Source organism: Bactrocera dorsalis, chromosome 3, assembly GCF_023373825.1.
Source record: "Bactrocera dorsalis isolate Fly_Bdor chromosome 3, ASM2337382v1, whole genome shotgun sequence".
NCBI classification, from domain to species: Eukaryota; Metazoa; Arthropoda; class Insecta; order Diptera; family Tephritidae; genus Bactrocera; species Bactrocera dorsalis.
In genome coordinates, this window is record NC_064305.1 from 57,592,236 (window position 1) to 57,619,101 (window position 26,866).

Genomic DNA, 26,866 nt, shown 5'->3' on the forward strand with positions numbered 1-26,866 from the left:
AGTAAATACTCATATGTATACAGCATTTTCCTTAACTCCGTTTACAGCATAAGGCCAAATGCATGTAAAAGACTGAAATTTGTGAATGAAAATTCGCCACTAGTCTGTGGGGTACCACAATTTGTCGTAGCCTCCGGTGACCGCGCAGCTGGCAGTGTGCTTGCAACATTCATACATGTGTTTTCAAAATTTATCTTTCATTCATGGACTCTGGTCGTACATATGTATACTGTGTTTGGTTGTATTTTACACATACAGTTATATTTTTATATTTCATTTATAGTTTCCACATTTCACCATTGAAACTTTAACAGAATTGCTCAGACTATTTATGAATATTTTATAAAGAAATAAAATTGCTATTTTGTAAAATTGGTAAATACCAACCTCGAATTTCAAACCACTAGAAGCTGTCTGGTTGCGTTTGAGCTATAGTTTCAGAGTATATATAAAGTGGCAACTCTGTAGTCTGAAATTTAGTGCATTAATGTTACTGAAATGGGTATGCACAGTATACCGAAAGTGAAGTCAAATGAAAGCTCTATTTTTGATGATTAGATAATAATGGCTTGCTAGAAGCCAATGCGCGTTGTCTTACCCTACTTTGGCAACTCTAGTCAACACTATGAGCACATTAGAACATGCTTAAAGTATTTCCCAGAAGCGATAGAGCTTTTAAACGGTTGACTTTTGCCACACTTTTGGCTAGAATTTGCTCAGACACTTTTTTCTCGAGTGATGGCAACTCTATTCTTAAATACCGAGAGAAAAACAAGAATTTGCGAATGATTTAAAGATAAGCTTTTCAGAAACCTTCTCAGGCTGACAAAAAACAATTCAAAAAAGTGACAACTCCATCCTTAAGCCCGCTTTTCAGAGCATAAAACCAGTCTTTGTGTTACAATAAGCTGGGTAATCTTCTCAAAAATATGTGTAAAATAAAATGTACCTGAAAACATAACCAAAAATCGTCGTTTTTCGTTTGGTCGAATCCCGAAAATATGCTGCAAGACTGCAGTAAGTGTTAGGCAAATGCAACTGAGATCTTATTCCCTATGTTGATCTTAATCCTCCTCCGTTTCGTTTATATAGACCCGACTGTCGTTAAAACAAGGTGCTGAAGCAACACCAGCGGCAATCTGATTGATATCACTATCATTTTTCCTTTCAAAGAAGTCAATTAATTTCGCATTAACTACATCATGCACTGACACTAACCGATATTCTCCATTCTACTCCACTTTCAGCTAATCAACGACCCACTAACCGCCGATCACAAGCGCCGCCACTGCCGTTTCCAGCGACAACAAATCCATGAACTCCAACTGGCACAGCGCTCACTCAAATCCCAATTGAACGAACTGAAGTATCATCGCATTGGCGAACGTGTACGCAACTTGGAAATCGGACAGCATCGCATGGCCGATGCCAATTTCAATTTGAGTCGACAAATTGCCTCGCTCGATAAATTGCACACTTCAATGCTGGAGCTGCTCGAAGATGTCGAGAGTTTGCAAACGAAAATGGATAAAAGCCTGCCCGAGTTGAGGCATGAAATTTCCAAATTAGAATTCACCAGCGCACAACTTACCGCGGAGGAGAGTCTGCTGCGTGAGGAGGGCAAAAATGTGGCGCGTTCGGTGCAGGCGATGGCGGTGAGCGTCAGCACGTTGCAAGATGAGCGCGATGCTAATAAACAAATGCAGGTGGCGGTGGCGCAGTTGCGGGGCAAGTTGGATCGCCTGGAGAGCGTGTCACAGGACATGCAACGTGCAGTGATGCAACAGCAGAAACAGCACAGTGCGGAACACAAGGTGAGTGGTCTATATGTATGTATGTGTGTCTTGTATTCGATGCGTGCGTTTGAGAGAGCCTTGGGGCAAATTAATTGAGTTGTTTCGCGAGACAGGGGTTTTCCATTTCAGTTCTGTTGCTGGTTGGGCGATATTTGCTTAACGGAAGTTACGCAATTAAATTGATACTTGAGATTAACTCGACGAAATAACTGTTTGTCTATTAAATCGATAACTGAATCCGATATTGTTAAAAAAAAGTCTTGGAGATGTAAGTTGGCCTATTCCAGTCAAGTGCTCACTTTAATTTCGATTTCACAAAGTCTTCGAATATCGGACGGCATCACCAGGTTTTTAGCAAAAATATTTGTACTGAGATTGCCAATAGTCAGTCACTGTACTCGCAAAACCCCAAACAATATCATATAGTCAAACCGAGAGATCCCTATGACCCGTTTTTTACATGATACCTCTGCCACTATAGAGTATATATACTTGTATATAATATATACATATATAAAAAAGCTGTATCCAATACCACCATGTATCATTAAATTTATTTAATTATTTTCCAACAGTTGGCAACGTCTGCAAAAATATATTCGAAAAAATCAAATCTTAGAGCCTACATATTTGGCAGAAGTCCTCTTTGCATTTTTCTTATTTCAGATTATTTTAACTGTTTTTTTTTACTTTAATTATGTCGCAATTCTTTTCAAAACTCTTTTCAACCGTTCGCTTTCTTAAAGCTTTAGTTTGATAAGTAGACTATATGCAATACTGTTGTAATACATATTTCAATAATTTTGTTTTCAATTGGGTGGCAACGCCATTCAAAAATTCATTCGACAAAAATCTAACAAGCGCTAACTGTTTATTTTAGTTCTCGATCAATAGATAGTAATCAATTTATTTTCACAATTTTTAAGAGGTGGCAACCCTTTTGGAAATTTTTTTAATCGTTTGCTAATTTAAGACACAGATAGATTTGATGTACTTACATATTGTTAAAATTCCCAAATGAATATTTTTTTAATAGGTGGCAACGCCATCAAAAAATAAATTCGACAAAATTCTAACAAGCGCTGCCTGTTAATTTTAATTTAATTACTTTAACAATTTTTGTAAATAAAAAATAATAATTATTAGGTGGCAACCCTTTTAGGAATTTTCTATCCGTTTACTTTCTTAAGGCTTATTTAGCTTTGATCTGCATACATATTTTTATAATTCACAATTTAATAATTTGATTTCTAAATAGGTGGCAACGCCATTCAAAAACTATTTCGACAAAGATCTGAAATGTGCTAACTGCTTATTTCAGTTCTCGATAAAAATAATTTAATCAACAATTTTTAAAAATTGAAAAATATGTGGCAACCCTTATAGAATTTTTTATCTTCATTTCCGTTAAATTTGATTTATTTTAACAATTTTTATAAAATAAAATAAAAAAAAACTGGTGGCAACTCTTTTAGAAAATATGTCCAACTACATATGTATGTATATGCACCTTAAAACTCTCTGTACATTAATTTAATATTCAATAAATTTGTTTTCACATTTTTGGCAGCCAAGCCTTCCCCTTACCCAGTGGATCCGCCACAGCAACCGCCTAACTTCCTGCCTTCAAACCTGCTGTTTGCACCAAACACAGAAAATATACGAATTAAATTCATTTAATAAAATGGTGCTCTGTTCATGTCGATCGAGGACCTCAACTATTCAACACTTTTGCTGCAGTCAAACTAAATTTCGCAATTCCTAGAAATCTTTGATTGTTTTGCAGCAGCGCTTTGTTTGCCTTTCGCACACCACTTTTCGTTCATCAAAATTTTCCTCGTGCGACAATATATTTTCATTCATTCAATAATTTCCAAATTGCCAGCGCAATGTAATGTAAATTTCCGTTATGGCAGCAAGCAGCTTAAACGAATGGCGAGCCAAACATTACAAATTCATTGCTGGCAACCACGAGGCAATCAGTCCGTGTCAACATATGCAAGGCCATCGTGTTAATGACCGGAAACACTTTGCTCTATTCATTTCCTGTGCAACTTTTTTTCCAACCGTTTCTGAGCACAACTCATTTTTAAGCAATTTTCTATTATACTTTGGCAAAGTGCTGAAATAATAAAGCGAATTTAAAATTGCGAAAAATGAGAGGAAGCTCAACGAAAATGGTGGTGCACGGTCCGGGGTGAATGGTGAGGGCGGAAGGCAAATCACATAACGAGCGCAAATCTGCAGCATACGAGCTTAAATGGCAGCAATTTAGTGTGGCCAACGACGCGTGACTGTTTTGAAACTTTTACCCCCCTCATCCGTGTGCACTTGTTGGTGTGCATGGAGCGTTGTCGCTTTGGTTGCCAGCACATTTTGTTTTCACTTCGCAGAGCACGCTGCTCGCATTACACAGTTACAGGCGTGCAAACATTTCTTGCCGCCATCCTCTGATTTTTCTTCATTATTGTGAGCGTCCTTCGCTTTGTTCCCGGCCACACGCCCAGCCACGCCAACATCCGTGCGTTCTAAGTTAGCATCCGTTTCCGTTGGCGTGCTGTGCGTGTTGTCGCTCTCTTTCTCTCCCTCCTTCTTTCGTTGCTTTTGTCACTAATATGTACTACTTACTTGTATGCGGCGTTTCCTGCGTATGTATTGTTGTTGCTGTTTTTCTATTATTTTCTTTTTTTCTTAAATTTATACTTTCCGGCAGCCAGTATCCGAGTTTGTCACATTTCGTTCGCATGTTGACAACAGTCCACTCACTTCTCTAGCACAGCCTCTCACATCCCCGCCCTCTCTCTCTGTCGACCAGACTTTGACAGTCACTCGCTCAGTCACGCAGAACTGAACAATCAAAGCGCACTCGCACTTCCGTCTCCTCGCCGCCTTCCCTACATATTCATCTACAGCTAAACTGCCAACATGACTAGATATTTGCACTATTCCCCAATATACATATACTTCCATCACATGCCCTACCATTCCCGGTTCTTTTAGCTGCCGTTAGAATCCGCGTGGTCACCCGCTAACTGCCCGCCACTCAGGCACTCTTGAATTTCACTTTGTTGACACGTTCTTTTCAAGCGTACCACACTTAAATTGTATTTCCGGCATAAAGACGACACAAAATGATTTCCGACGTGCTCCTGACATACTCTATTCGCTATCACTTCCCTTTACTATGCACTTCGCTGCTGATTTCACTGCCTGAAATCGGAAAGGGCGCAGGACACATGATATCACAGTGCAAATTAATGTGATGTTGCAGGGAAAAGATGAACAGTATACAAGTATTTTCACTTGTGAACTTTTGAAAAGAAGCAAGTGGAAAGTCTTTAAAAAGTAACAGTCCACCTGTTTTTGTAGAAACTGTGAAGTAATAGTTCACATTTCTATTGTGGCAGCCAAAGCACGCGAAAAGTAGCAGCATCTTTCCGAGAACTTTTTAAGTCCTATGGTGTGGTTAGTTCAGGCAGTAAGTGTGTACCAGGTTAGAATTTACTGAGAGGTTAGGTTAGGTAGTGAAGCTCCGACTATATTTGGGTCGTTCCTTTGTGGTATCAGGAAAGCCTTTAAAAATTAATCAAGATTTCCTAGTACCTCGTGGATCTACAAAGTGCGTTGAGTTTATTTGAGGAAATACTATGATTTTTGATTTCAGCTACATATTCTGACGATTATGTATTTCAAACTCAGTCTTGAGGAGACTATAGAATCTAATAGAACAATCGTTAAATGTCGGAAATTGGCATAAACGAGGAATGAGCAATGTATAGTTAGAAGCCCAATAACTTGGACTGGAAGATAAAGCTTGAATTTGCCCAACTCTTGCAGCGACGGAGGTTCTAGTGGTTCCTTAACTCGCAGGAAACCCAATTCCTTGAGACTGCCGGCTACGTAATGATATTAGGACCACGTCGCGCTTCCGTCAAAGCTCATGACTTCAAATTATGTTATGACTAGACATCTAAACATCCAGAAGTCTGAAACTATAGTCTATACACAGATCCTTATAAAAATAACGGGTGATTTTTTTGAGGTTAGGATTTTCATGCATTAGTATTTGACAGATCACGTGGGATTTCAGACATGGTGTCAAAGAGAAAGATGCTCAGTATGCTTTGACATTTCATCATGAATAGACTTACTAACGAGCAACGCTTGCAAATCATTGAATTTTATTACCAAAATCAGTGTTCGGTTCGAAATGTGTTTCGCGCTTTACGTCCGACAAATTTTGTTCAGCGATGAGGCTCATTTCTGGTTGAATGGCTACGTAAATAAGCAAAATTGCCGCATTTGGGGTGAAGAGCAACCAGAAGCCGTTCAAGAACTGCCCATGCATCCCGAAAAATGCACTGTTTGGTGTGGTTTGTACGCTGGTGGAATCATTGGACCGTATTTTTTCAAAGATGCTGTTGGACGCAACGTTACGGTGAATGGCGATCGCTATCGTTCGATGCTAACAAACTTTTTGTTGCCAAAAATGGAAAAACTGAACTTGGTTGACATGTGGTTTCAACAAGATGGCGCTACATGCCACACAGCTCGCGATTCTATGGCCATTTTGAGGGAAAACTTCGGACAACAATTCATCTCAAGAAATGGACCCGTAAGTTGGCCACCAAGATCATGCGATTTAACGCCTTTAGACTATTTTTTGTGGGGCTACGTCAAGTCTAAAGTCTACAGAAATAAGCCAGCAACTATTCCAGCTTTGGAAGACAACATTTCCGAAGAAATTCGGGCTATTCCGGCCGAAATGCTCGAAAAAGTTGCCCAAAATTGGACTTTCCGAATGGACCACCTAAGACGCAGCCGCGGTCAACATTTAAATGAAATTATCTTCAAAAAGTAAATGTCATGAACCAATCTAACGTTTCAAATAAAGAACCGATGAGATTTTGCAAATTTTATGCGTTTTTTTTTTTAAAAAAGTTATCAAGCTCTTAAAAAATCACCCTTTATTACGCGCTTACATTCCCTCAAACTCACTACGCCATTTCTACAGCGGCCTCGACTGGTCCGCATATCTTTCACAAATATGAGTGCTTAAGAGAGAACTCTACCAAGCATAACTAAAATGTAACAAAATGCAAAAAAACAGTTCTGTGAGGCGGCTGAAGTTTAGGTTTCCCACAAAACTTGCTGGCATATTGCCAACATTAGTAGTCCACACAAGTTACGAATTATGAAAAGACAAAATGTTAGACATTAAAGTACTAACACTTGTGTAGTAATCTTTCATTATAATTCATACTCAGAGAGGTACTAACAGATACATACTCCAACATTTTGGTCGTTGTTGACAAGAACCAAATACTTATATACTAACACGAGACACATTATATACTAAATATGTATATAGCAAATGCGTTATATGTATGCATAACATATGGGTCAGTCAACTTTGAACTCCCCACATCCCAAAGTATTGTGAGTACTTTTAACACAGACGCGTCCTTTTTATTCTCTTTTTAGTTACACCACTCTCACCAGAAGCATCACAATCACCAACATCGTGACACCAGCAATAAGGACAACAAAGACGACAACAACATGGCAACAGCAGAGGCACATGGCGCCGAGTCGCTTGTCGCCAAACTAGAAAATGTCGAAGAACAATACGAGTCCATTATACAGAATCTCCCACAGGACTGCAGCGAAGCGCCGACTGGCAGTGATGCCGGCCTCTTCATGATTTCACCAGCCGGTCAGCAACGACCACGCATGGTGCATTGCAGCGTAGACGGTTGGACCACCATACAGCGACGTTACGACGGCAGCGCCGACTTCAATCGGTCTTGGGCTGATTACGCTGCCGGTTTCGGGCAACCAGCCGGCGAATATTGGATTGGTAACGAACAGCTACATCATTTGACACGTAATAATTGTACTCAACTGCGCATAGTCATGCAGGATATCTACGATAATGTTTGGCTAGCACAGTACGATCGCTTTTACATTTCATCGCGAGCCGATGGTTATCGCCTGAATACCGCCGGCTACAGCGGCAATGCCTCCGATGCGCTCGACTATCAACAGGGCATGCAGTTCTCGGCGATCGATGTCGATCGTGACATCTCACAGACGCACTGCGCCGCCAACTATGAGGGTGGCTGGTGGTTCTCGCATTGTCAACACGCCAATCTAAATGGACGCTACAATCTCGGTTTGACTTGGTTCGATGCGGCGCGCAATGAATGGATTGCCGTCAAATCTAGCCAAATGCTAATTAAACGCCAAACGGCGGCTAAGTGCAGCGCCGAATCGACAGCTGCGGAAGCGACGACGACAACATGGCAGACAGCGGCGTCAACGTTGTCGTCGTCGTCACCATCATCGCTGCCGGCAGCGCTTGCGACTGGCCAACAACAGCGCGTGACGGACGTAGCGCACTCGGAGGCAATGCCTGTGGCGGCGGCGCCAGCCGCAGTGAGTAGCGCGACGCAGCGGCCAGTGCGCTCGCCGGCAACGATAGCGTTGTATGCTTCCGCGGCGCGTCTGTAAGGTGCTCTCTGAAATCGCTCGCACAAAACCGCCAACTAATATGTAGATGATGATGTGCGCGCCACCACAGTCATGCCTGCGGCAGTTCACGTGTGCAGTGCGTTTGTTGATAAGTATGTAAATATGGTTAGATCGGCGCGACATATACGCATATATGCATATGTGTGTAATGAATGCCGAGAACTGATTTGATTTTCCAATTTATGCGTGTAGGTATGCAAAACAATTGCGCTGCAGTGTATTTATTTAGTCCAAAGTTACTAATTGATTTAAGTTTTTATGCGTGTGTGTGTCTGTGTGGGTGAGAGTTTAGAATTTAGGGCTATAAAAATAGTATTATTAAATATATAATAATAAGTATATTATATATATATATATATATATATATATAATGATAAGTAAACTAGTGACAAGTATTTGCTTTTTTAAAGTAATATGTATGCACTCGGCAACGAGTAAGGAAGAGATTGAGGTAAATGAGGGCTTGTCAAACGATTTTATATTTCAGCTACATTTTCACTACTTTAAGCTTAGACTAAAGTTTAGTATATACTAAAAATATTTTTTTTTACTAACTCGCTTGTATGTTTTACATAAATATACGTATATTTTATAATTCAAAATTTTAATTAAGCAATTTATAATATTTTATACACATTTGATTACATTATTTTTTTTTTTCGAGAGGCACTAATATACCTCCCAATGCAAATACTTCAGACCTTCAGAGAACTTTCCTCACTTGCGTGAACTTCTGCACATGCCTCCATCCTCCACAAATACCTCAATAACTTACTTTCTTATACTTTAAAATTGCTACTTTCGAAAATGGTAAAAAAGTGAAAGAAGTAAAGGTAAAATATCAAGAATGAAAAGAAAAATAATTTACGGATGCTCCTAAGTCGGGAAGAGTAAAGAGAGGCGCGTAGTTGAATTTTTGAGGATTAAAAACGGTTTATTTCCACTTCAGATACCACTACGAGTCCTACAAAAAATTTATGTAGCAAAGTTGTAGGTAACGATAGGATCTATAAGTCTTGTGTCGAGAAGTTTTTTGTTTTTGTTTTTTTTTAATTTGTACAAAAAAGTTTTTTCTTTCACGAAATTTGGCGCATACATACTCTCTTAGGTCCCAAATACACTATATTTATCTTTTTAAATATTAAGAAATGAACGTTATTTCGAAACGAATTGAAAAACCCCCAATAAGAATTTATTCTAATATGATTTTTTTTCCAAAATAATCGACCCCTGTTAAGTCCCCATGCTTCTAAATAACAATTATTACTTTCTTTTAAAATATTTGAAAAACATATTTTTTATGAAAGAAATTTAGTTTTTTTTTAAGAAATTAATTTTTTTCCAAGAAATTAATACTTGTATTTTTGAGTCAATGTGTAGGATAAATATTATCGCCATAAGTTACTTTATTTCTTTTAAAATTTTAAAAGTAAACTTATAACTTTCTTCCAAAAGTTTTAAGTAAAAAACAAAATAAGAATTTACCCACCCAAAAATACAAAAATCAAACACAAAAACACTCTTTATAAAGCCAAAATATTTCAATATTTCAAACAAGGCACAGTTTTACATATCAATTAACAACATTTCGGTGACAACTGCTGCAATGCCTTAACAACTTGACAACAGGAATTTCTACTGAAACCATTACTACTCCAAATATGCTTTCAGCCGAATTATTTTCATGTCTGCTTTCAGCAGAAAACTTTTAATTAATGATTTTCAACTAATAAACATTTGTGAAATGTAGCCGAGTTCCAAACCCTTCACAATGTTAGTTAAGCATGCAACCCACCTGTAAACGCATTTCAATGATACCGTTACAGCAAGTACCAAACTCAAAAAAACAATACAAAAACGTGCAGAATATAAAACTTAATGCATCTACATACTAATTACAAGAACAATGTTGCAAATATTTATACAATTACAGAACACATAATATATTCAAAATTGGCAGCAGATAAAATTGTTTGCAATTTTTTTCAATAATATTTCTTCTCCAATTAATCCACCTAAGTAATTAGAGTGCACTCTTGAAGTTCATTTCATTTACAATTTCAATAAAATATTTTCCTTCTCAATTACTTCGCATAATTCGCTTTTGATTGTACAAAGAGCAACAGAAATTTCCATAAAAATAATTGAAACTACGGTAAATAAATTTCTAAGAAAACAGACAAGCAAAAAATTATATTTAATTTCCATTCACCCATTTAAAAGCTACTCAGTGTTTGAGCGTAAATAAAAGCTTGGGTTTGTGTGCACTGCATTAGGGTTGTTGCTGCTTTGCAAATGGATGAAGAAAAGTTTTTCGTAATAGTTGGGAAAGAGAATAAATTCATTGGCAGTAAAGAGTAGAAATAAATGCAGAATGTTTTTGATTATAAAGATTTTTAAACACCGGCGAGGTAATACGGGGCTCTAAACCTGATTTTTCCACCAAATTCTCATAAATGACAAGAGCTATAGAAAAATTGTAGGACATTTTATTTGCTTTAAAAAAGGTCTGAAGTCAAAATCGCTATCTTTAATACTTCTCGAGATAATCGGTTTTTTAAGTAAGGTTGTACGCAATTTTCATAGATTTTTTATTACATACCATCTATCCAGTACTTAATGTTAATATTATGCGCTCAAATTTTCAGGGAATTTGTTTTAGGGTATTTCCAAGGAAATTTCATGATGTTATTGAAAAAAATAGATAGTTAAAACAAAAAACAAACACTCTTATATATATGTCTGATATATCAGTCATTTACTCTTGTACGGCTGTCTCTCTGTATGTACACACACGTTTACAATATATTAGTTTTTGAGTCATCGATCTGAAATTTCCCACATGTTCTTTTCTCCCAAAGAAGCTGCTCTTTCAACTGAAGTGAAGTAGAGCTGTATACAACCACAACCACAAAAAATGTGTTAAAGGATGGCAACTCAATTTAAGTCTTTTGTGAGCAAAAAGTTTTAAAATTTCAACTGAATGGAGTTGAGTTGCCAATAACTGCAACTAAAAAAAAATTTTTGGGTAATAACCCGCACAATTGCTAAAAGAAAATATATGGTACAACATTAATGTACAGAAATACACTTACAGTTTCAATTTGCTGACATTTTTAAATAAAATACACATCAAGTATGTGTAGTCATGTGGAGGCTGCTGTGTACTGAAAGATTAATTGAGTTTAATTGAATATTAATGTGCACACTTCACATTAAAACGGACGAGAAACATGAACAAAGAGGGTGTAGTAGGGGGAAAGAAAACAGGCATTGGAAGGTAAAGGATAAAAATGAACAGCAAATCAATAGAGATGATTGGTATTGCATTCTCAGTTTGCTTTTCATTTTAAATTATTGATTCAATACAAACATGACAAAGGCATAACATTTGCCATATAAATTATTTATGTAATTTAAATTAGCTCATTTTTGTTGTGGTTGGAAATCGTGTAGAGGAATTTTAGACAGTTTAGTTAATAGTAGGAGGTAAATGGGTTCTTTGCATGTAGTACGTCATTACAAATGTTGTTTCAATTGAAGCGTTTGAAGTAAATGCTCAGTGTCAGAAGCCTTGCAGAGAGCAAAAACTTACTGGTTCTCTTGCAATTTACATTGAGCCAGTAAAATCTTGAGACCGTACAAGTACAAATCGTTGGTCAGCGTCATCCATGCAACCGTAAGACCCAAGACCCAACAGCCCAGTAGTCAAACCCAAGAAGACATGTCCGCCTTGCTCCATTTCTATCAAAATCGAGGCTGTCGTGTCTAAACTCAAAATTGTATTTCAACAACTTACATATTTATATTATGAGAGATGAGTCAAAGCGACTTAGCTGATATTCACCGATGGTCTGAATTTAATTAGGCACAACAGCCTTTTTTCAAATTTTTTTATTTGACAAGACATCTCTACGAAATTCGATATGGATAATTGATTACGTTCTCAAGTTCTTCTATGGAAAACTTATTATTTGTGAAGGGTATTCTTACAGTTAACGTTTTATCTAGTTTTTAAGAAAATCTGCCTCCTATTTTCAACTCAAAAAGTATCTAAACCATATCAGCCAAGAGATAATTACAGTGAAGCTTACTTCACGCTTATTGAGAGTTCAGAGCCGCACAAATGATTAATTATTTCACATGTTAATCGGTAAGCAACAGTTCTAAAATACGCCGACGCATCAAAACAGGCATGAAAATTCAACTTTAACTGCTGCGCTGAGCATGGTTTGGCGGCTCACTTACTTTACTATATAATGCATATCGTCAGCTAAAATGCAGAACAGCGTATCGTCAAAAAATCAAAATTGAGTTTTTTGTGGCTTACGATCCACTACATCATATTACATATATATAGCATAAACTTTTCAACTCCCGGCGTCATATACATATATATAACCATTTTATAAACAAAACTCAATTTTTTTCAATATGAGTAGTTTCTATTATAACGTTTTTCCTTCGCCTGTAAACTACTGAAAAGTGATGTTATGTTATTCTGCTTTTTAGGTGACGATGTATAGAGTAAGATTTGCATAACTAGCGCGCTGCAACGGCAACAACAGCAACAGCTGCGAAGCATACGCGTTTATTTTGTGCATAACCGTGAAGGCAAATATTTTGACAAGCACACGCACACACACACACTCACAATGCGTCTACATACCAATTACTTACTCGCCGACGAATTCGCACAAAACCAAACCAGACATTTTAGCCATATAATTCAACAAATTGTCGAATCCACACACATTGAATGCCCAGCAGCCATTCACGCCGGCGCTGCCTTACTCGCTTCCCACCGCTGACCTACTTCCGGCGCACTCGCAGCATGTTGTGCTTCGGCATACAATTCAAACTAGACATGAAAATTGTAACTGGCTGCACCGCAACGGTATTCGTGCTGCCACGCAGCAACCAACAACCAGCAGCCAGTGCGCAACCGGCGTGCAGCGGAGCAGCCTCCGCAGCCAACAAATTAATCTAAAACAATTGCTGCGCAAGCATTTCGTGAAAATAAACAAAAGTCGCACATTTACAGGCGCACTTCGCTGTGTGTGCTGTGTGGGCATGCAATACGGGTTTTCTAACATTTTCACGCAAAAATAATCCATTTCCATTTGCATTCGCAAAACTCTCAATGCGATTGCTCGGCGTGTGCGGCAATATGTCTAGTGGGGATTTAATAGAAACTGACCGAATAACGAATTTATGTTTCTTATTTTTATTTCTTTATTTTATGTTTCGTGGTGCAGTTTTGTGTGTGCCATTCATTCAGCGAAATTAAATTTTTTATCATTGCACTTTCTTATTTAGATTTGCCTGCAATGCAAGGCTACACAAAAGACACGCTGAAGATTAAATGAATTGGACCTACGGCAAGTGGAAAAAATATTCGCATACAATACATTCAAGAGAATGTTTATTCATACACAAAATACACACATAAAAATGTATGAATTGCCATCACTACTTCTTTAAGGCTTACTCGGCTCATACTATTACTTGAGCGGTATTACTATTTTAGTAGAGCTCCACATTTTGCACTTTTTATACCCTGAACAGGGTATATTAAGTTTGTCACGAAGTTTGTAACACCCAAAAGGAAGCGTCGGAGACCCTATAAAGTATATATACATATATAAATGATCAGTATGTTGAGCTGAGTCGATTTAGCCATGCCCGTCTGTATATCCGTCTGTCTGTCTGTATATATACGAACTACTCCCTCAGTTTTTAAGATATCGTTTTGAAATTTTGCAAACGTCATTTTCTCTTCAAGAAGCTGCTCATTTGCCGGAACTGCCGATATCGGACCACTATTAGAGATAGCTGCCATACAAACTGAACGATCGAAATCAATCGCTTGTATGGAAAACTTTCACATTTGACAATGTATTTTCACAAAAGTTGGCACAGGTTCTTTTCTAAGGCAACAATGTAATATCCGAAGAAATTGTTCAGATCGTTTAACTATAGCATATAGCTGCCATACAAACTGAATGATCGAAATCACGTTCTAGTACGGAAAACTTTCATATTTGACGTCGTACCTTCACGAAATTTGGCATGGATTACTGCCTAAGGTAATAACATAATCTCTGAAGACATTGCTCAGATCGGATTACTATAGCATATAGCTTCCATACAAACTGAACACATAGTTATTAAAAGAAATGCACCTGTGAAGGGTATATTAGCTTCGGTGCAGCCAAAGTTAAATTTTTTCTTGTTTTTCATGCCACCATTCTTTCTTTTTATTCTTAACAGATTTTCATTAAACCATGCTCATGCCATCCTTTTGCATTTCTATTTTTAGTCAATAAGTTTTGTTTTCATTCTCCCCTACCTTTTAACCACATTGGGTTCGTAAAATCATTTCTCTCGCCACAGATTTACGTTGATATTAGCTTTGCGAATTCTGTAGATTAGTTTTTTTTTTGCTTCCTGTGTTTCTCTTTTTCTTCTCAATTTGACTAAATAGTTTAGGAATGATAAAATAACGAGTTTAAAGCACGCAAATGCTATTTTTTCATCTTTCTTTTTTACCGGAATTTTTTTGCTTAATGAACAAGTATAAAATATTTGCATAGATATATATTATTACCGACTTATTTTCGATAATGTGGAGAGATCTAAGCTACGATTGTCATTTTCAGTATCTAGAAAGATGCATCGAGCATCCAATGTGGAGGACAAATTTCCGCAGAGGTTCAAAATTACTTACAGTATACTTTTGTATACTCAGTACGCAGTTTATTAAGTTTGTCACCAAGTTTTTAACACCCAAAAGGAAACTTCGGAGACCTTATAAGGTATATACTTGTATAAATATACTATACGGATGACGTGGATTTTGAAGTATTAATTAGGAATTTTAAATTTATGATCAAAGTCTTATTATGTTTTGCCTTTAGTTTGTATACATGCTCAGAAAGATGACCTAAGTCGATTTAGCCTTCTTCATCGCCCTGTCTGTTTTTCTGTATATGCCCAACTTAATCCCTCAGTTTCTGAGATTTCGCACCGAAATCTTACACACGTCTTCTTCTCCTCCCGGGACTCCTTATTTGAGAATTTCAAAATGCTTCATACATCGTCTGGAAAACTGTATTAATTGACGTGAAACCCTCACGAAATTTTATTTGAATTGTTGTCTGAAGGAACGCTCGAATTGCTGCAGAAATTGTTTGTCAGTTTTTGTATGGAAACTTTTGTATTTGTGAATAGTTGAATCTTCCTAATTACACTCTTGTATTTAATTTATCTGCAAATATACGAAAATGTAAAGACAATAAAAAAATACAGAAATTGAGTTGTCAGCACGCTAAAGTATAGTGTTACGAAAAATGTACATCAAAAGTGTGATCCCACGAAGAAATAAGTGTGAATTTAACGCCTCACAGCGCGATTGTCATGCAATTCGTTGAAATTTTGAACTACAATAACAGCGAAAAAGTTAATTTTTATACAATCAACCCAATAAACCGCACTTAATAACAATTTGCTTATAATTTTCCATGCATCCTTCAAGTGATTAGCTACATAAAGCAGACAAATATATTATATTTTCTGAAACGTTGGGGGTCCGCTTAAAAACTATAACCTTAAATTGGAATATTTTGTATTCAAATATGCGCACCAAAAATGGAAATATTCAATTGGAATATGCTGCCAGTGGCAACACTGAAATATTCTCTACAAACACGTTGGCTTACATGAAAATGTTACTCATACGTCATGCCGACACTGAACACTACTGCAGAAGGTTTGGGTTTTAGGCGGTATATATCGCGAATAGAGCTACTTACAACTCTTGGAATTGACAACTAAAAAATAATATTACTCACAATAGTCCTTGATGTTTGAAAAACAAAAAATCAATTATTTCATTTACATATGTATATATGTAATATAAATATTTCTGTTCATATAAAGAATAGACTTAATTTTATTTTTTTAATCGAATTGAATTTTATAAAAGTCAGGCTAAACAGAAATTGAAGTCTTACGGACGAAGCAGTACTGAGTGATTACTTACACTTTCTACGACTATTTTTTGAGTATAATTTTTATATATTTGTCAAAAGTACTAGACCTTCGGCACTGATTTTGAAAATGGTAAAATGTTAAAGCAATTCATAGTAGGTTGAAACGTTGGAAACAAAAGATAAAAAAAAAAAAATAGTAAAATATTTAACGGAAAATATAAGTACGTGGAGAAGAACGGGCGAGTTTTAAAGAGATAAAAACTACGTGTCCTATGGGAAAAAGTTGCATGGCAAGGTTGTAGATAATGAAAAGAACTACAAGTTTTGTATTAACACCTTTTCCATACAACTTCAAAATTTATGTAAAAAATTTAAATATATTTGTTTTTGGGGTTTTTGTTAATTTTGTTAGTTTTTTTTTACTTATTTCTGATCTTTGTTTTTTTATAATAAAATAGATTCTAAATGTATTGAATTTAGTAATAAAAATATTTCTTTATATATATTGCCTCAAAAACGTGTTTTTTTGTAAAATTAACTCGGATATGGAACTGAAGTTACATGGAAACACAAACAACTTATTCATGATTACTGTATTTTTGCATGAATATGGATATTACATAAAGTATTAATTTGAAATTTTCGCATTTGTTGTAAATTCATATTTTCTCTGTTAGCTTTTCTCTTTGCTCTTTGCGGAAAATGAAGCGCCAATAATAATTCGCAAAATGAAAATTTTCCTTTGCATTACAAACTCATTTCTACGCAATCGTACACTTATCAACAATAAAACAGCATATCAATACAAGAAAAAATTCATGTATTTTAAGAAAAAGTAGTTTAATAACAATTTATGTAAGTATAAAAACGTCAGAATAATAGCTTCTAAGAAATTGAGACAAATAATAAGTATATAGCGCAAATGTAGACAAGAGAAATATTTGAAAAACAACAAAACATATTAATTTCGTAGCTCAAAAAATGTATTTAAGTAAAACATGTAATGTTTAGTAAAACAAAAGTTTGTGTATGTCGCCATATCAGTAGTGCTAACTGAGAGCGTTTTAGTTTTTAGAGCAAATTTATTACGAATTCACATACATACATATTTGTATATTGCTGTATAAGTAACTAAGACATACTGTTATCATTACTATACTATACATATGTGTGTGTGTGTATTGAATTGAATTGTAAATCAATAAGGACAAAAATATTGTAAAAGCGTTTTGTCAAGAAATATTAGTGTATTAAAGCATAAAAATTAAAATAGTAAAAATAATATTTGTATGTTATAGTGTAAAAAAATCTGTATAAAATGACATTGTATGCATCACAACCCCTCCAAAATGGAAGCAGGCATTTTTTATGACTCCAATAGCAGCTAATAAAAAAACGAGAAAAAAATATCATATGAATGTAAAGTGAGAAATGACTGTAAAAAACTCTAGTAATAATGCCAAAGAGTAAACGACACAAACAAAAAACAGAAACAGAAAATAATGAAAATATCAAAAACCGAAAATAAGAGAAAAACCTCAGTTATAAGCATAAGCATTAGACATACATACATATTTCAAGTGGCAAACGATCTCTACCAAAAATTATTTGTACGCAAGAAAACAAAAATAACTAAAGAAAATAAGCATATTGACGCAGCAAATTGTTGGCGAAATGTGCGAAAAGCTTTCAAAAGTTGCGAAAGCAAAACCGGTGCACGCCAACACTTTGCCGCCAGACAGGACACACTTGACAACCCAGCTATATGTGTAAACTTAGCATGTACTACATATAATTATATATTTGTATGTGTATATATAACCATATATGCGAGTATATAAGCATAAACACATAAATATATACAAAAACATACATAAAGACGTATGTACATTAAGTTCTTGTAATTGTAATTGTAATTGTAATTGTTGCTAAGCTTAAGTGTAAGTATTATAACTGTAAACCACTCTTGAGCTAACCTATATGTATGCATGTGTATGTACAGGCGATTAATTTTCAATACATGGCAGTAATGTGCTGAGAAAGAAAAAATATATATATATATAATGGAAATTAATTAATAAAAATGTATGAATAAGTCCTCAACTTGCAACTGAGTTTTAATTTCATTAACTTAATTCTTTTTGTATTTAAAATTTTCAATTTACTAATTTTTTCCATCTGTCGCCTACAATTGAAGTTTAAAATTGCTTGACCGCAGCAACATTAATGATGGCCACTTATTTTTCACAATTGCTCATCAACATAAATATTTAATTATACGCAATTAATGCAATCGCTGGCACATATGTGTCTGCAGCGGCGCTTGCAAACACCTGTGCGTCGCGCGTTGTGTAAATGTGGGCTTGAATGCCCTGCAGCGCATGCGCTTTTGTGCTTCGCACCGCCGGCGGCTAGAACAGTTCTTAATTATGCTTTTATTTACGGTGAATGCTGCAACTTAATGCCAAATAATGCCGTAGTCAAAGCTCCAGGTTGAAAGCTGACTTGCTTTTTAAATTCTTCTTATTCTTCTTTACACCGCTTACGCGATTATAGCCGAGTTAACAACAGTGCGCCAGTCTTTTTTTCTTTTTACACTGTGGCGCCAATTGGATATTCCAAGCGAAGCCAAGTCCCTCTTTACTTGGTCCTTCCAACGGAGTGTCTTTCTCTTCCTCTGCTACCCCCGGAGGGTACTGCATCGAAAAAAGTTGGAGTGTTTTCGTCCATTTGGACGACAGCGCAGCCGCTGTGTTATTTGTCTATATTATGTCTATATTAATGTCGCAAAAGATCATAAATTTCCGCTCGTCGATCCATCAGATGTTGTCATCGTCCATGCCTCTGCACCATATAGCAGGACAGGAATAATCAGTGAGGACTTTATTTCTCAATTGCCTACTTAGTCCGAAGTGGCACCTTTTGGCAAGAGATATTCTGCGTTGGGTTTCGACGTTGTTGTTGGTGTTGATGCTGGTTCCAAGATACACATAGTTATCTACGACTTCGGAGCTATAGCTGATATCAATATCATCGGCATACGCCAGCAGCTATACACTCTGGTGTGGTACCTTCTCAGATTAGCTCTGCAGCTCGAATTACTTTCTCCAAGAGTAGATTGAAGAAATCACATGAAAGGGAGTCGCCTTGTCTGAAACCTCGTTTGATATTGAACGGCTTGGAGCGGTCCTACCCGATCCTGATGGAGCTTTTGGTGTTGCTCAACGTCAGTTTACACAGCCGTATTAGATTTGCAACGGTACCAAATTCAGACACCGCGGCATAAAGGCAGCTCCCTTTCGTGCTGTCAAAAACAATTTGCACACGTCCTTTTCCCTAAAGAAAGTTGTCATCTGTCGGTTCCGCCGATATCGTACTACTATAGAGTTTAGCTGCCATACGATCAGAATTAAGTTAATTAATATATAATTGAATTGTTTAAATTTCTTTTGAACTTAGTCAAGTTGCAAATCACAATAGCGCAGATGAAAAAAAATTGTAGAAGAATCCATTAGAAAAATTAATTTTTATGCCAAAAAACACAACTAAACTGTTTCCTTATGAATTTTCATAAGAATTAGATCGGTATTGACCAGTAATAGCAATTTCTAGGATAATATATTTATATTTAAATGATTTTTTTCTGTTTTACTCAACAATACCTCGCCTTCTAAGCCTAAAAGATTGCTAAGTTAAGACGATTTTTTTACATTTTCCTAGAGGGTTCACACCGTATGCACACACACCCTTTCATTACAATTTACACTGCATAAATGTATTGCAAATTTCATAAATAATGCAACACTGCTCATTAACAACGCTCATTCATTTATTTTGTTAATTACATTTTGCAGTGCGGAATTAATAATTAAGCCAAAACATTTGGGCTTTTTATCGTTTTGCGTCGAACATCGCGAGGCCGACATTTACCCAAAAATAATGTGTTGTGACGAATTTATAACTGCACCCGGCACACATCAAACAGGCGGCGAATGTGACCCAAGTGTTTATCCGCATCTTCATTCAAGTTCTACGTATTCCACTTCTTGAATTGGATAAATCTGAAAGGTGGTGGAAAGATATGTTTATAGATTTATTCTTAAATTTTTGACTTACTATAGTTCAAAGTAGTTAGGTAAGTAGACTCGAACCACGAGGCAAAAAGTCTTAGGATATGGTATAGAAGGAAGAATATAAATAAGACGCTTGAGTCATGTGGGAACTCTGTCAGGTTCAAATCTGGTAAAGTAGGAATTTAATCATGCTAACTCATTGGACTAAATGGAAAGCTAAAATGCATATTTGGACAAGCTTTTTTAAATTTTAGTTTTGAGTTTAAGTTTCTTATATTCCGGCTTGAAAATCGAAGACCACCATTTCTTCACTACACTGGAGAAGCCGGCATCACCTGACAGCGTAGATCTTGTTTGACATTGAGAGTGCCATCGCTCCTATTGCTCTGTAAGATAAGAACTTAATGTTAAGCGTCCAGACTACTGTTGCATACGAATTTTGAAATCCGTATTAAACCAAGAAAAAACGTTAATGTAGTACGTATATAAAGCCGAACTACACTAAGAACCATTTTCTAGAACATCAAAGAGTATAAAAAGCATAGGTCATTTTATATGAAAGCTATATGCTCTAGTATTGGACATACCTCGTTATGCTGAAAATTTGTGTCTATAATTAATATAGTATTCATCTTTTCCAGTCCTCGAAACACTTTTCATAAGAACTTTTTGGGTTGGCCTTCAACTCCTTCGACGAATTTTGTTTTATCTCTTTGAACGACGGAAAACGGGTTTCACAGAGCGGAAATTTAGGTTAGGGGAACAAGAATAAAGCATACGGAGCCAAATGTGGCGAATACGGTGTTTGATCGATGCTATTCATTTCGTTTTTGGCATTAAATTCCAAATTGTTCTTCCAGAATTCTGGCCGATGTTTTCACGCAAAGGCGTCAATAAAACTTTTTACTGATCGTATATCTGTCCGGAACAAATTTTTGATGCTCTATAAATATCGAAAAATAAAATGAAAATCAGTTCGATTTTTGAACGGCTTTTCGAAGTGATTTTTCGGCTCGAACGTTTCGCAAGAACGTGTTTCATTCCCAAAATAAACACCAAAATCATTCGAACGGACACTCGCTAATTTCGAACACTCTTGTCCTTTATCTACCACTTGCTTGACGATTTCCAAGCACCACATTCTTCATCTTCCTCAGTTGAAGAGGTCGAAGGTCGTCCAGAACGGCACGTTTTCAACGTCTCTCGACTGTCTGTAAAAGCTTTGTACCACTCGTAGGTTTGTGTTTTTGATAAAACTAAATCGCCGTTAGCCTTTACCAACTTTCGCAAAAATTCCGCACACGAAATTTAGTAAGAAATATAAAATTTGAAAAAAATTCTTTGTTTGATATTTTTATCCTTTGTAAAAATCGCAGCGCACTACTGAGGTGTACCTGAACAAACTGGTTTACAGATCACGCTCATATTTACCAGAGTAATTAAGGACAGGCCTAGCAAACTAAACAAAATATAAATATATGCAAAGAATTTAAATTACAATTTCCGGGTACGTTTTTGTAACAATGTAAATACAAGGTGCGTTCCATAGTAAACAGAACTTTTAAAAACAAAGCAGAACAAATGGTTTATTCGGTTAAATCAATTTATTTTCTTCAAAATAGTCTCCTTCTGCTTCAATACAGTATTTTGCACGGTCCAAAAGCATGTCGAACGAGTGTTTTAGCTCATGGGCAAATGCATTTTTTCGAAAAAGGAAGAAGTCACACGATGCCAGTGTTGGAAACCCTATAAAATGTACGTAAAAGTATACAGGGTTTGTCCGGAAAGTAATAAGACTGAGTCGATTTAAAAAAATGTATTGAACCAATCGTTACAATTCTCTAAAAACTTTCAAAATAGGCTCCTTCTGCGTCGATACAGCGCTGCCAGCGCGATTTCCAAGCATAGAAGGCGTCACGGAAGACATTCTCCGAAATAGCATTGAGAGCCAAGGAGCATGCTGCTTGGATCCCCTTTGATCGACCTTTTCCAGCAAGGAAACAAAAAACACTCCACTGGGCCACATCTAGTCCCTCAGTTTTTAGACATTGATCTGAAATTTTCGCACACGTTCTCTTCTACTCAAGAGGCTGGTCACTCGTTTATAAAATAATGCAACTGTGGAGAGTATTAAAGGTGCGACCAAAGTTAACTTTTTCTATTTTTTCTGAAAAAATCCTCAAAATTTATTTGAAGAAACCCTGAAATGGACAAAAATATCAAATAACATTGAAGAATTTTAAAGTATTTGACCGGACATTTATTAATTTTATTACGAAATACAAAATAATTTCCCATTTTTTGCGCAGCAACATCAACATTTAAAAAGTTATTTAAAGTTAACTGCAATCGCACCGCTTTGCATTTCTCTTATATATAGTATATATACATATGTCTAAATCATATCAGCCTATTTTAAACAGATGAACTCGTCAAGAGCTTATCGAAAAACAGAGACCCTTATCATGAATCAAATATGTGTGTGAATGCGAACACTTTAAAAAGCGGATATAAATTTTCATGTTTATTCAGCAGTTAAAACACTTCAACAGAGTCATACACATGCTTAAGTGCGCACACACACTCCCATCACGCATACACTTGCACTTGCAATTCATGAATGCTGTCATAAATCACTTTTGCGCTTACTCGCTTTTTCCACAAACCCCCGGCACTGCCTTTTCCTTGCTGCTTTTCGATGAATCAGTATTAATTCTGTAAAACCATCGCCAACACAAATTATTTATCATTCACGCCGTCGGGGTAATGTTTGACATATTTGTTGACATTTTCGCTGACATAAGCGATAAAATCAAATTTGAAATGTCACACGCAGAGAATGACGACAGTTAAGGCATTGATATCTCACGCTCTTTTCATGCTTAAAATGTTAACGCGTCAAAAAGTGTGGCAGCATCTCTGAATTCGACATAAAACAACAGTTATTCCCTCTATTGAATGTGTGAATACTTTTGCTTGCATTGTCCAGCCATGGGTCTCGAATTGAAGGAGCTTTCGAGTACTTAGCGATTTTGATGAAGCTGAGCTCAGCATCATGCTGCTTAATCTTGAGAGTTTCGCAGAGATAATTAGCGGAGATTGCGTGGATAGTGCAGAGTACACTCATATTTATATCATGAGTGTATTTCAAGTTCCTCGCCGCAGGTTTTAAACAACTCACACGGTATTTTATCGGCCACTCGGTCTGGATTAAGCAAAATAGAGAGGCGAATGTGGAAACCTTTGTCTGCTTGTCTTGATAGTAACTTTTCAAGGTACATACGAATACATCCCGAAGAAGTAAGGTTAGGCTAGGTTCTACAGATGATCCCTGATATGAAAATATGAGAAGTTCATCGAATCCATCATAAATCGGCTGTGTAATATGTGATTTTCAGCCTTGATAGGGCAAATGAAATTCATATGATTTTACTTTAATTTATCTATTCTAAAGCACTGCTCTAAGTGCCCGGTAAAATCTTTGACGCAGCTAAGTAAAGGCGAACCTTATTCAAGGACTCATTCATAATTTAATTGTTTTTGCATTAAAAAATATGATTAACTAGAAGTTGTTACATCTTATCTGTGCAATCGTTTTTACCTGAAACGTTAACCAAGCTCACTTCATCGATTAAACGCGCTACAAGCATTAAATTTCGCAACCAAGATGCTTTAGAAAAAAATGTTAAAATTAGACCAGGGGTGTGGTATCGCCCAACTATCAGTAATATATGATTTTAGGGAAAATCAAATTGACTACGTGACATTCTTCTTACATTCCTATGTAAGAGTGCGAAAATGGGCGAAATTGGACTGCGACCACGCCCACGTCCAATATAACCCAATTTAAAATTCTGTCTGATTCTTTTACTATCCAGTATACAAATCAAGAAGCAACTAATATAACGAAACCAAACTTTGCACGAATAGCGTCTTTCAAGTATGTTACATTATGATAAAAAAATTACCAAATCGAACCAAACCTATTCAGTAGACTATGTACCGAATATGCGGATTCCAGTGTCTATAGTTAACTATACCAAAAACTATTGACCGATGTTGTGAGATTTATAATTGATATTCAGGGAAAATTCTTTCCTATTAATGGTCTATCTAAGTATTAAAAATGGGTTAAGTCGGATTGATACTTCCCTGATCCCGCATACACCTAATATAAAGATGTTCGAACTTCCCGGTAACTTTATACTGCTTATGTCAGTCAACATGTGAGTTCTTCTTCTTTATTGAAGTAGACACCGTTTACACGGTTATATCCGAGTTTACAACATCCAGAAGCCAGTTCCTTCTCCAGTTTGTTTTTCCATCGGAGAGGAGGTCGTCTTTTTCATTTGCCTCCACTGGCGGGTACTGTGCCGATCACTCTCAACTGGTGTGCTTTCATCCATTCAAACGACATGACTTAGCAAGCGTAGACGCTGTCTCTGAATTCGGTAAACTATGTCAATGTCGTCGTATATCTCGTACAGCTCATCGTTCCATTGAATGCGACATACGCCGTGGCCAATGCGCAAAGGACAATAAATCTTCCGAAGAACTTTTCATCAGATTTTTCAGACTTTTACAATTGGGCCTCTGCTCATTGAGGGAGGACTTTACTCTCAATTGCCTATAAAGTCCTGCGTTCTGCATTGGATTTCGAGGATGTCGTTATTTTTGGTGTTAATGTTGGTATCAATATAGACGAAATTATTTACGACTTCGAAATTATAACTGTCAACAGAGCTATTTCGTCTTGTCATCTTCCACTACCAGACTCATTTTTTTCGCTTCCTTAGTCAGTCTGGAGAAAGCTGATCTAATGCCGTGGTTGTTGAAGCCAATGATATCGCTATCAACGGCGTACACCAGCAGCTGTATACTCTTATAGGAGATGGTATCTTCTCTATTTAGTTCCGCAGCATGAATGATTTTCTCCAGGAGTAGATAGAAGAAGTCGAACGATAGGAAGTCGCTTTGTTTGAAACCTCATTTGGTGTCGAACGGCTCGAAGAAGTCCTTTTCCAGTTTACACAGCCGTATTAGTTTGCGGGGATACCAAATTCAAACATTGCCGCATAAAGGTAGCTCCTTTTCGTGTTGTCAGAAGTAGCTTTGAATTCGACGAAGAGAGGGGTGTGTAGAACTTCTTTTTTCACGTTTTCCGAGATGTCATGCATATCTGGTCAATTGTTGATTTTCCAGGGCTAAAGCCACACTGATAAGATCCAATCAGTTTGTTGTCGGAGGGCTTTAATAGTTCACGCAATACGTTCCATAGAACCTTCTAAGCGATGTTGAGGAGATTTATTCTAAGGTAGTTAGCGCAAATTGTGTGATCTCCCTTTTTGTGGATTGGGCAGAACACACTTAAATTCCAGTCGTTGGGCATGCTTTCTTTTTCTTCGCCGTCGTCTTTGAATAAATCAGCCGGTAATCAATCGGCCCCCGCTGCTTTTTTGTTCTTCAGACAGATAATTGCATAATTTGAACTTCTTCATGGTTGAGCAATGAAACGTCCATCTCCATCGTCATCAATTGGGAAATCGGTTTCACAATCTGCAGATGTCAACTTCGCCTTGATGCGGATTGTGGCTAGGCGTTCATTCACTGATATGAAGCCAGGACTCGGCGACGGAGTCTCTCTCCTTCTACGAACCCCACGCCGCTTTTTTGTTCCTTTATATGGCCACTGTAATAAATGCCACAAGGACCTACTTCTACACATAACTCCATCTTTAAACTTAATATTTATATAATTACTTGTATTTTCGAGCTTTCAATTTACTTAATACCGCACCTTTCGCTCAATATGTAAGAAATCTTATTGAGAGCCAGTTAGTCTGTTGCCCAAAATGGTTGAAATATGGGTGAGACGCTTCTAGTACTGTTTTTCAAATATCTCGGCTTTGAACCTTGCGAGAGTATGAAATGTTCGATTAAGACTGACTATAGCCTCTCCTTACTAGTTTAATTAAGAAATTTTGATCGACGAAAAAGCTTTAATTGATATCGGCTAAGGCGTTAATCACAACTCTCGTAATTTTTCCCCAGTCAAATACTAATTAAGTATAGTTATGCATATTTGTTTAAGCTTTACATTTAAGTAACCAGAAAAATATCTATTCAAATGAGTAAATGCCTTCAATGAGAATTTATATTGTGAATTAATGGAATTTGCGCAACAAGGCCTGTAATCGAGAATATTTACTTAATTTGCAAAAGAGCAACAAATTAGCACATTTCCAACATTAACCTGCAAACAAGTATAACCAAATGCTGTTAGCAGAAGCAAAGTGAGCAATCGGAAGACATTTGCCTTTCAGCTGCTAAAGAGCCTACATACACATGTACTTAGTAAACAAACGACAACAATAAAAGATTGCCTTAAATTTTGCTCAAATCTTCACTTCATGCCATCCACAGATACAATGACACAAAAATAACGAAGAATATATCTGTACGTATTCAA

General features: G+C 36.6%; 1 protein-coding gene across 1 annotated transcript in view; it reads left to right on the plus strand.

Annotated features, from left to right (window-relative positions):
- The window catches only part of LOC105232947 (protein scabrous), a 98,747-nt gene extending 90,088 nt beyond the window's left edge, over positions 1-8,659 (plus strand). Inside the window, exons 3-4 of the mRNA XM_049450934.1 lie at positions 1,248-1,814; positions 7,281-8,659. Coding sequence (XP_049306891.1) covers positions 1,248-1,814; positions 7,281-8,309 — 1,596 coding nt within the window. The 3' untranslated portion in view covers positions 8,310-8,659. The remainder of the gene's footprint in view (positions 1-1,247; positions 1,815-7,280) is intronic.
- Positions 8,660-26,866: the final 18,207 nt, after the last annotated feature.